Source organism: Pholis gunnellus, assembly GCF_910591455.1.
Source record: "Pholis gunnellus genome assembly, chromosome: 14".
NCBI lineage: Eukaryota > Metazoa > Chordata > Actinopteri > Perciformes > Pholidae > Pholis > Pholis gunnellus.
The window spans coordinates 15,806,434-15,818,909 of NC_136541.1; the positions used below are offsets into that span (position 1 = coordinate 15,806,434).

The 12,476-nt window shown below is 42.5% G+C and overlaps 1 protein-coding gene across 1 annotated transcript; it reads left to right on the plus strand.

The window, feature by feature from the left end:
* Positions 1-6,146: 6,146 nt before the first annotated feature.
* LOC306706096 (glutamate-rich protein 6) lies at positions 6,147-10,074 on the plus strand (the record flags this gene model as incomplete). Its single annotated transcript, XM_079173005.1, has 8 exons — positions 6,147-6,158; positions 7,675-7,767; positions 7,877-8,061; positions 8,451-8,547; positions 9,186-9,268; positions 9,401-9,553; positions 9,747-9,972; positions 10,057-10,074. 8 exons carry the CDS (start codon positions 6,147-6,149, stop codon positions 10,072-10,074), a joined length of 867 nt encoding a protein of 288 aa, XP_079029131.1.
* Between the last annotated feature and the right edge of the window lie 2,402 nt (positions 10,075-12,476).

Below are 12,476 nucleotides of genomic sequence, written 5' to 3' on the forward strand. Positions count from 1 at the left end.
AAATATATATTTACAAACACATGTAAATAAATCCGAACTAAGTGTGCGAACTACAAATAGCCTACAGATTGGATCTAACAGGATGTAACTGTTTCTTTGACTTCCTGTATATTCTTTGAAGGCGGATGAAAACTGTTCAACTTGACCGCAGTTTTTTGTCATTACTGTTTGCTCACTTCCTCTTCAGTATTCACAATCACCACTAGAAGTTGCTAAAGGACATACAAAATAAACCAATGATTCCAATACAGTTAAGATCAAATGGTTCATCATCTGTATGGAGAATTAAATGACCCCAACTTCTACTACTCTGGAGTTCAGGAATTGAAATAAATACTGTGCAACATTTAATCGAAACTAACTGGTTGTCAAAATCATAGCTGCTAAACATCAGAATCCATTATTACAAAATGGAAAGAATACGACACCAAAACAAACCTTATAGAGAGGGCTGAAACCCAAGGACCAGACAAGGAGGACATTAATCAGAGAGGCAATATATCTTGTCTTTGATTTGAATTCCCTACTATAATATATACTATAAATGTGACACGTTTACGCATATTTCTGTTCCATAAAATCATATACAGTATGTAACAAAATAATGATTGTATTGATAAGTGTGTTGTTCACCTGTGTTTTCTTCTCTTAACTTACTCCACATCCGAGCTGCTTGTATTCGCTGGATGAAAAAGGTGTGTATGAGCTTTTGTCACATTTTTACATATATCGATTATTCTGTAACTCGTCTTTTTAAGCATTATTTTTCATTTTCTACTACCTCTACCACCTGAGCTGTCTCCTTTCGAAGGACGAAAAAGGAGAGTATGAGCTTTTCAATGAAAGCAATATATTACAATACGTTATCGTCTAATCTGAAATGATCAATCTTACTTCATCTGAATCAACCACCTGAGTTACTTCTGCTCATCATGGACAGAAAATGTGAGTGTGTCTGACATGTGAAGAAAATGACTTAAGATAAATTGTAATATAAAGACAAAGGAAACAATGTGCTACTATGAGATTGCTTACACTAGCTATATGTTTATCAATGCAATATCACTTATTTAGAAATGCAAAGATTATTTGTCCATCCTACTAACCTTTATCTATTCTCTGCTCTTATCTCACTCCACCTGAGCTGAAGGTGAGTATGAGCTTCTGACTGAGAAATAAAGTGACCAAATATAAACATGTAAAGAGAAAGTAATGTTTTCTATTGTGTGAATTAGTGACAGTATTCTACACCTGTTTGTACATATAAAAACTCTAACTTATTAAGAATATTTCGTCTTCCTAACTTATTTTAAATATTTACTCTTTTCACAGAGAACTCAAAGTTCCTGCAGTACATCTAGCTTCCTTTACGGCAAAGAAGAAAGGTTTATTCCTGACCAGGTCAGATGGATGACAGTCCACAAGATGGACGCCTGCGTTTTGAGCAAGTAAGCTGCACATTAAAGGAATAGTTTTTCATTTTGAGAAATACACGTACACTTTCTGGTTGACAGTTCGATGAGAATATTGATACCACTCTAGCTGGAACCAACAATCTGTTAGCTTAGCATGAAGATCGGAGATGGGAAAACAGGCTGGCTCTGCACAAAGGAAACAGAATCCAGCAGATCTGAAGTTCACTAATTAGGGCCCGAGCAACCGACAACGTCGGGCCAGCGAAGGCCCTATTGAAATTCGAACACACATAGTAAATCGGGCGCATATTTCGGGGACTTGCCATACTCGAAAACTCACCAAACTTTGCACACTTGTCAGGCCTGGTGATTATAGCCATCTGATATAGGTTGCATATTTGTGTGTAAAAAAATGGCTCTCTAGCGCTCCCTACCAGTTGGACCAGTGACGCCCCTCGGCCAGTATGTCCGATTTACTTGAAATTCAACACACGTCCATATCCGCTAGATCTAAAAAAAAAAAAAAGCCTCTCCCGCCCCTAAGCTCCGCCTACTTAGATTTCCCGCCATCTTGAATTTAGTGAAAAAAACACATTTTTGTGAACTCCTCCTACATGCTGGGTCCGATTGCTACCAAATTTGCTGTGGATCATTATTGGATGTAGATCACACAAAGCGTTTACAAGATACGGACCAATGCACTTTTTGGGGCGTGGCTTGTACATCAATACACAACTTCTCAACCGTTGGTCCAAAATGCACCAAACTTTCAGCATATGTGCACGTTGCATCCTGTAACATACCCTGCGATTTGGCTTGCATTCAACCAATAGGGCGCGCTACAGTAAGCCCGCAAAGTTGTGCTTTTTGCATTTTTCAGCCTTCGTACTTTAACAAACTCCTAGAGAATTCATGCGATCAACTTCAAATTTGGTCAGGATGCTCTTAAGACGTTCTCGGACACGCAGGCCGGAGTCCCGCCGGCACCCCCGACGTGCCGGAGGATGCGAGGGCCCGTTAATCGCAGCTTTAATTAAAGTTAGGTTTGTTTAATCTGCACAAAAACTCAACTGTTAAACTAATTGCCTTAAACTAAGACTAGCTAAGCTAACTGGGAGCTACCCTACAGACATGAGTGATATCTTCACATCTAATTAGCATATTTTACAATTGTTGAACTGCTCCTTTAAGATTACAAAAGTGGCATTAGCGACATAAAGTGGTGACAAGCTAAAGTTTGCATGCTAATCTTACAGCTACCTTCTTTAACAATGTTCCACAGCTTCAATAGTGTCAAATTAAGACTACACAGGTTTTCTAGACTCAAATAACTTGTGACGCTACAGATTTATTTAAACTTGAATTAAGTCTACCAACTGAAGTCTTTGAGACACTGACACTAACAGCAGACCAAGAGAAGGAGCCACATTCCTGACTTGTTTTTGATATCACAGGGCAGGACTCTTCCTGGGTCTTTGGCCTTCCTGGAGCCACTGAGAGAAGACATCAACCAGACCACACAAAGCCAGCACCACACGACCAATGAGATGTGAGGAAGCTCCAGCACCACAGCAGTCCACTCAACATACTGAACCACCTTCAGACTTTACTGCTTTGATGTAGCGTTCAGTTAAATTAAATTTAAAAAACACATGTAAAATTATCCTGTTGTGTCACACTTTACCCTCACTGATGTTTGGTTAACAATCTTCTTAAGTAGTTAATCTGTCAAAGACGACAATAATAGTGTACATTTGTAGGAGACGGTCAACAAAACGTTCCCATCTAATCAAAAAGCTAAATTTCATCAAAAGTAAAGCCCTTCATCATTATGGACTGTTCACTTCATCCTCACAAACCTAATGGAACTCCTTAAAGCTAGTGTAACAATACAACATAGTCCATCTACTCTGGTAGTAGCAGGGTCAACAGTACAAATGAACATAACAGGGTCACTTTGTTATTTAAAGCATTTATTGGAACAGTTTGAGCAGACTAGCCAAGATGAGGGGGATAACGGACATATTGAAAGGGTTCTTGAGGATGTGATTGAAATTGTTGCAGTGAGGGATCAGTTTTCTTTGTGGTTGTTTTCACTGGAGGGGGATAGCGTGGCAGAGAGGAAAAAGGGTGATATGGAGAAGGATACGGCATATATGCAAACTGCGTTGGCTGAGAGTTGGTCTTTTGGCTTGTCACTTCCGACTTCGGGGATGGATATTGGAAATAGGGAGGCAGAAAAGGATATTGAGGAGGAAATGCCATGTATGGAATATGCTGTGGCTTAGCCGTGGTTGTAGCTGGTTTTGCAGTCGCTTGCAGAGGCCCGAAGCCGGGCCAAGGAATGGAATGGTAGAAAGGGTACGGCAACATCGAGGGAGGAGCTGTGACTGCTGGCTTTGCAGTGGTAGTTGGTGTAGCTGTTGTGGCTGGAACAGGGGGAGGAAAATACGAATAATAAGGCTGGAAGAAAGGGGGGTATAGTGGAAGTTTAGGCATTTGTGGTTTCTTTGCAGCAGCCTCTGGTACAGATGGGTAATTAGCATAGGGTGGAAAGTAATAAGCTTGAGGAATTCCGGGAAGTGAATAATGTGTTTTTGGCAACTGGGGCGCCAGCGGCACCTGCTGCTGGGGCAACTGGAGCACCAGCGGCACCTGCGGCACCTGCTGCTGGGGCAACTGGAGCACCAGCGGCGCCTGCGGCACCTGCTGCTGGGGCAACTGGAGCACCATCGGGACCTGCGGCACCTGCTGCTGGGGCAACTGCGGCACCTGCGGTACCTGCTGCTGGGGCAACTGGGGCAACTGCGGCACCTGCGGCACGTGCTGGGTCGGCAACTGGGGCAACTGGGGCACCTGCTGCAGCACCTGCTGCACCTGCACCTGCTGGGGCGGCAACTGGGGAATCACATAGGGAGGCATCACATAGGGGGGTACCACCTGGGGGGGTGCCACAGGATATGATGGAGGGTACCAGGGATTCTGAGGTTGTGGGTTTTGTGGGGCAGCAGTAGGAGGGGCAGGTGCGGCAGGTTTACGACACCAGAGTGAGACTGGAATTCCCTGCCAATGCATTGGGAGCACATAACTTCCACCCTTGGAGAAGAAAACAAAAGTCAGAAACCAAGGTAACAAATAGTTCAGGTTGCACTTTCACAGTAAACAAATCATTTTCCTTATCGATTAGTCTACAAGCCTACATTTGCTGTCAAATAATTTAATCAAAATCAGAAAAGAGTTGCCCAATCCAAACCAGCCTATACACAGACACTATTTAAAGACAAAAGAAATAGTTTTCTTAAATGCCTGGATTAGCCACCGATCGTCAACTTCCTGCACCATTCTGGCAGAACTACTGGCATCAAACAGCATTACCTCTTGAACCATGTTGCAGCCATTATAGGGAACAAACATGACGAGCCCAAGGGAGTTCCTCTGTATGATGTAGCCACATGAGAAAGGGACTTGGGACAGAGGCATTGGAGATGCATTTTCTGTGGGGAACAAAGGTTTTTTGCAATCAGCAATAAAGCCCAATTCTACCATTTAAACAGATATAGCGAATTAATCTTATCACTTTACCTTGTTCCACTGCAAACTGCGAAACTCCTGGTCCCACTGCGCTGAACTTCATCTTGTCCCCACCACACTGCAGAGAGGGAGACATGAGCCTCCATGCCGCTTCTCTGGAACTGGCATCCTGCACTTGACCTTCTGACCAGCCTGAATGAGATTAGAAATAGAAATGTAACCAAACCAAACTTTCGTTCAATACAGTAAGGATCTCAAAGATGTTTACCTGTAAAGTCCGCTTGATAAGCGACTTTATCCTCCGTAGAAGAGTTGGAGGACGGCTTCTTGGTTCCGTCAAAGACTTGTGACTCAAGGCCTGACCCTTTCTTAAAGACTCTCCCGAACACAATTTTCCCCTCTTGGACACCTATCGTTTTGGATGAGTCAGCTTCTTTTCGCCCTTCTCGTCTTCCATTTTTCTTCAGTCGATAACAGTCTATCGTTTGCACCCAACAACACATCAGAAGAATGGCTGCAGCTAAGTAAACCACAGCACTTTTCCGTCTTCCTTTTCCCATCATTCTGTTACACATGACTTCTGGAAATGCTAAGAACTGACAACTTCTGCTTTGCTGCTGCTATTTGTTCTGTGTTATTCTCTACGAAAACCAATCAAACTCTGCGAAATTGATTGCTCTCTAATCACCTGCTATTGGTTCCACCTGGGAAATGTCACTGCCACAGGTCACGAGACAAGAAGGTGGGAGGGATGACCTGGTTATTATTTAAGATTTAATTATCAACACACATGGCCAACTGAGGGAGAAAAGAAGCACAACCACTCTGCCATCTTTTGGATAAATTGTGTTAAAGCATGTGTCACTGAATGTAGAGGCAGATGGAGAGAGTGTGTAAAAGATGGATTTTAAATGGAGTGAAAAAGCACTTTACTTTACAAAACCTTTCAAAAAATGTTTTAATGAACGCCTAACAAACTGTCGACATTCACCATTATTATTTAAATAAGGATTACTTGGTGAAGCTTCAAAATTCAATCTTGACATATAAGATAGTGTGAAATGACTACGAAAGGACTTGTTTTGTAAGCCAAGAATGGACATTTAAGCCAATATGTACTGAGAAGAAAAATGAGAATTTGAACATGTTCAGTCACAAGGTAAAGTCCATCTGCAGAGGAAGCTCTAGAACATCTAATAAATGGACCTTGAGGTAAGATTGTTTTGTTCCCAATCCACTGAAACATTACTGATCTAATTTTGGCATTAGTACCTGTTTGTTTTTCTTTAGATATTTTGCTAAATTTTGAAATACATTTCAAACTCAAATGCATAGCACTGGATAACTACATTCACACATTAAAAGAATATAATTGAGATGTATTCACATTCAGTCTAACAAGATCTGAACTTGTATCTTTCTTTTTTTTAAACTGGAGCCTTGACATAAAGTTTATGTCTTCTCTGCACATTGATGGAGTGTACAGCCAGCACTTTGACAGTATTAATACATCAAAAAAAGTTTTAAACAAATTATCTGGGCAGATAATATGGGCGACATCTTCCCATTAAAAATTTAACATGAGAAAAACATTGTCTGTCAACTTTGACTGTTTGAGCAGTAAGCATCACGGTGTAAATACATTGAACCGGGACGAACAATGGAGTTTGGTCTCTATGAAGATGTTGGCTCAACAGTCACCGACCTCCGTGAATGCTAATACGTTTACACATTGCTATTTCATCTCCAAGGTTACTGACAACACCAGCAAGTGTAAAACATTGAGGTGAGTGCATAACCCTGTGTGTACTTATTATATTGCTTGTTGTAGGTGTGCTATTTGTAATGTAATAGATTCAATAGACTCAAATTGAGATCTAAAGCCAATATTTTGGCTCTCTCAAGTAGATATATTTCTTGTATTTGCATTAGGAGGAATGTAAACTGCCAGTTTAGAGTCTTTGAGATATTTAACATGTGATTGCTTCCTCATCTAATCACTGTATATATTCCTCTTATATCTCAGCAGGAGAGAAACCTTAACACAAGCAGTGAATGCTGACATCAGCTTTCTGAGACAAATATGCTGAACGCAATGACTTCGCCCCAGTCAGAAGGACGGACCAAAAGATGAGGTCCAGCTCTTTAGGTGAATCTGCTTCAAGCACAATTCAAATGGAAATTTTAGAAAGTGACTGCAAAGGAAAATCTTGAAGTTCCTATCCTATTCAGGTCAGTGTTTTGTTCTCTCAGTAGGGTGATCTAACGATTCAACAATAACTTTTGTTTCACCATTAGATGCTGCTGCTACGTTAAAACAGGATCTCAGTGAGCCACCATCCGTCCTGGACCACGTAAGACAGATCAAGTGATGGATAAAACACAGATCTATTTTCATTTTCAGCTCAGGTCTTTTTTGTATCAATACATATATCATGTACTACAGTCTACAGTGATTCATTAATTCATTTGATTTGTGTTTTCCTCTGGGTTTGGTAAGAGGATACCAGAGGGCGGTCCACAGTCTGTCAGTGACCCCCCCACCTATTGCATCAGAGCAGCAGGAGTTCTGAGATACAATCGGGAGTCTGACAACCACAGGACAAACTTAACAACCATTCTTCCAGCAGTACAAAGATCAACTTTCCACTGACTGTTTTAAATTCCCAACTATAGCAGCACGTCTTTATGTTACTGATTTGTGAAACTTTAATTCTGTGTGGTCCAGTCCCAGGCCCTGACGGAATACCCAGTGAAATGTGAGTACTGTGGAGGAAAGGCCCAACCTTCCCTGGATCTCACATGGTCACAAGGGCCAGAGGTGAGGAAGAAAGTGCCTATACTAAAACAAATGACCCAAACACACATGACGCACTGCTGACCTCCTTACGTGTTCATCTTAGACAGTGCCTCTCTTCTGCTGTGCCCAGCGGCAGCAGCTGTGTAAGATGCTGGTGAAGCAGAGATGTGTGGTTGAGGGGAGATGTGACCTGAGGACTGGAACGCCAACATCACCGAGAGACAAGCCAGCCACAGACATGGACGAGCTTCTCTTCAAAGGCAAGGAGATGGAGGATCACAACAAGTTTATCATGGAGTCACCGGGGGGACTTGGGTACAACTTTTCATCTTAAAATATCTTTTATCCAACACACAGAAACAAAAATACAGTGAAATGATAATCTTGATGAATAAAACTGCAAGTCAAGAGCAATGTAATCTGTATTCTTTATTAGAGAACAATCAGAATTGAGACTCTACGAGGATTACGCAATCCAACTCCCTGTTGCACAACCCTGTGAGTAACGGCTCAAGTGAGCAACCTACACATTGACAGCTTTGAATCTGTTCAGTCATGATAAACAAACACCAATCTTGAAATAGCTCTGTGGGACTGATACAGTTATTGTTGTGCTATTGTTTAGCTGTCCCAAAATCAAAGGTCCTCAGCTTTCGGCTGTCTTGTGCTCCATTAAAAGGATGCTGGACAGTGTGTCCTTGTAGCGCAACTGAGACGCACTTGAAAACAAAAGAGGAAGAGGAGGTGTTGGTCCCTTTTTGTGCCCACAAGCCACTTCTGTTCGGCATATGTCGTCATCAGGTACCCACAAATCACTGTCATGTCTTCTTTTATTAAAGTCAGTCATAAGACTACCTTACCTTAAAGGGCCAGTGTGTATAGGATTTAGTAGCATCTAGCAATGTGGTTGCAGATTGCAACTAACTGAATACCGAAGACAGAATACTGAAGACGTGTGCTGCTGAGTGCAACGCCGCGGTAATGCTGCGGCATTTTTCAGGAACTTCAACACACCAACGATTCAGACGACTGCCGGTGTTACCACGGTTTTGCAGTCGGCGGTTCACATTACCGCAGTTTGTTTGATTTGTCCATTCTGGGCTACTGTAGTAACATGGTGGTGCAAACATGGCGGACTCCATAAAGAGGACCCTCTCCCTATGTAGTTATGAAGGTATCATTCTAAGGTATTGGAAGCTTTCTTAGTTTCAGGTGATTTATGAGTTCTGCCAATAGATCAATAGATTTTAACAAGATATCCTCCAGATATTTAGACCCTAGTATAGGTCAGGCATCCTACATTTCCCATGTGCAGTAACTCCTTTCATTCGTCTCACTGCGCACACTAAATGTCCACACTTTGTAATGGAGGCTTTCTGTTATGAACTTGTGGTCAACATTAACATTTTCTGACTTTATTTAATCTCATATGTTCACAGGATGGGGCAGAAATTCTACAGAAGTATTATTCCAATGGCATGAAATTTCTTACTGTGTTCCCCGATGGCTCTGCTCAGGTCTTGTATCCACGCACAATGGAATGTTTGTAGATTCTTTTATTATCTTATTATCTTTTCAGTGACCAGGAGACTGTATGTGCAATGCAACCTGCACTCTACAATGGGTGTTCCCATCCTTATCTTCATGGTAACAGCTATCCCTCAGGTCTCTTGGCTCTCGTGGTCGTGGTCACAGAGGAAAATGGAAGAGTCTGCATAGTGTATGATGACAGCTCCTATCAACCAATCAGAGCCCTATTCCAGTCTGATGGCAGGGCGACATGTTATCACAGCAATAGAAACATATGGTACAAAGAAAAGTGTTTATATATATATAATTTCTTTCATTTAAATATTTAGAATTTATATTATATTGGCAATAAAATATTCATCATTTAATCTTTAGGTAAATATAAATTAGGCAAATTGTTTCTATACTATTGGGTGCATCTAATGTATGGTTTAAAAAGAACTGATTGCAGGTGTGTGTTTGCGTTGCAGGCTGAGCTTAAACAGTTCAGGCGGTCAGTGTTTGGACGAGGAGGGTGCCAGGGTTCGGCGGTGGAGCTGGAGGAGCCGGGGCGTCACTCCCACTCCCCTGTACCCCGTCTTCCTGTCCCTCAACAAAACTGTTGGGGTTCGAGTCTTCGGGAAGGAACGCGTGTTTGTCTCCTTTCTAGCAAGAGGTCAACAGGCAAAGTTCAGTGTGGGCACCTGCGGCGCTCAGGTGAAGCATTGTTTTCTGTCTACATGTTGAAGTTGATAGCATTTACAGACAGTAATGTGTGAAAACTTTTTTTTCCCCCTCCAGGATGAATGTAAAACATAGAGGGGCCTACATCAGGAGCAACAGAGTTAAAGGGCACGTTTGTGCAGGCAGCCAGGATTAGCATCCACCTGGTCATTCAGCACCTTCACCAGTACCCGATGACGCCATCACGATCCCGGCTGCAGAAGACCAAACAAGCTCCTCACCTCCATGTAAAGGCTTCTGGAAGTCAATGCTGGTGTGATGATGGGTGAGAGTGATAGAACCTTTAGCCATAGGTGCCTTTGATGTACCAATAATAAAGTACACAACTACAAATAAGTTTCTATTTGTTCAACATATGTCTCATTAGTGAATCTGGGTTATTTACAAGGAACAAAGGATGGGATTTTATTGCCAACAATTAAACGGCGTAGCGACAAAGTTGCAATTTGCACTTTACTGCTTTGATGTAGAGTTCAGTTAAATAAAAATGTAAAATTATCCTGTGTTATGTCACACTTTACCCTCACTGATGTTTGGTTAACATGAATCTTCTGAAGTAGTTAATCTGTCAAAGACAATAATAGTGTACATTTGTAGGAGACGGTCAACAAAACTTTCCCATCTAATCAAAAAGCTAAATTTCATCAAAAGTAAAGCCCTTCATCGTTATGGACTGTTCACTTCATCCTCACAAACCTAATGGAACTCCTTAAAGCAAGTGTAACAATACAACATAGTCCATCTACTCTGGTAGTAGCAGGGTCAACAGTACAAATGAACATAACAGGGTCACTTTGTTATTTAAAGCATTTATTGGAACAGTTTGAGCAGACTAGCCAAGATGAGGGGGATAACGGTCATATTGAAAGGGTTCTTGAGGATGAGATAGAGATTGAAATTGTTGCAGTGAGGGATCAGTTTTCTTTGTGGTTGTTTTCACTGGAGGGGGATAGCGTGGCAGAATTTGAGAGGAAAAAGGGTGATATGGAGAAGGATACGGAATATATGCAAACTGAGGTGGCTGAGAGTTTGTCTTTTGGCTTGTCACTTCAAACTTCGGGGATGGATATTGGAAATAGGGAGGCAGAAAAGGATAATGAGGAGGAAATGCCATGTATGGAATATGCTGTGGCTTAGCCGTGGTTGTAGCTGGTTTTGCAGTCGCTTGCAGAGGCCCGAAGCCGGGCCAAGGAAAGGAATGGTAGAAAGGGTACGGCAACATCGAGGGAGGAGCTGTGGCTGCTGGCTTTGCAGTGGTAGTTGGTGCAGCTGTTGTGGCTGGAACAGGGGGAGGAAAATAGGAATAATAAGGCTGGAAGAAAGGGGGGTATAGTGGAAGTTTAGGCATTTGTGGTTTCTTTGCAGCAGCCTCTGGTACCGATGGGTAATTAGCATAGGGTGGAAAGTAATAAGCTTGAGGAATTCCGGGAAGTGAATAATGTTGGTTTTTCGGCAACTGGGGCGCCTGCTGGGTCGGCAACTGGGGCGCCAGCGTCACCTGCTGCAGCACCTGCTGCACCTGAACCTGCTGGGGCGGCAACTGGAGCATCAGTGGCTCCTGCGGCACCTGCTGCTGGGGCAGCACCTGCTGCGGCGGCTGTTGGGGCATCACATAGGGAGGCATCACATAGGGAGGCACCACCTGGGGGGGCACCACAGGATATGATGGAGGGTACCAGGGATTCTGAGGTTGTGGGTTTTGTGGGGCAGCAGTAGGAGGGGCAGGTGCGGCAGGTTTACGACACCAGAGTGAGACTGGAATTCCCTGCCAATGCATTGGGAGCACATAACTTCCACCCTTGAAGAAGAAAACAAAAATCAGAAACTATGGTAAACTAGTTCAGGTTGCACTTTCACAGTAAACAAATCATTTTCCTTATCGATTAGTCTACAAGCCTATATTTGCTGTCAAATAATTTAATCAAAATCAGAAAATAGTTGCCCAATCCAAACCAGCCTATATACAGACTATTTAAATTTAAAGACAAAAGAAAAATTGTTTTCTTAAATGCCTGTATTAGCCACCAATTGTCAACTTCCTGCACCATTCTGGCAGAACTACTGGCATCCAACAGCATTACCTCTTGAACCATGTTGCAGCCATTATAGGGAACAAACATGACGAGCCCAAGGGAGTTCCTCTGTATGATGTAGCCACATGAGAAAGGGACTTGGGACAGAGGCATTGGAGATGCATTTTCTGTGGGGAACAAAGGTTTTTTTTGCAATCAGCAATAAAGCCCAATTCTACCATTTAAACAGATATAGCGAATTAATCTTATCACTTTACCTTGTTCCACTGCAAACTGAGAAACTCCTGGTCCCACTGCGCTGAACTTCATCTTGTCCCCACCACACTGCAGAGAGGGAGACATGAGCCTCCATGCCGCTTCTCTGGAACTGGCATCCTGCACTTGACCTTCTGACCAGCCTGAATGAGATTAGAAATAGAAATGTAACCGAACCAAACTTTCATT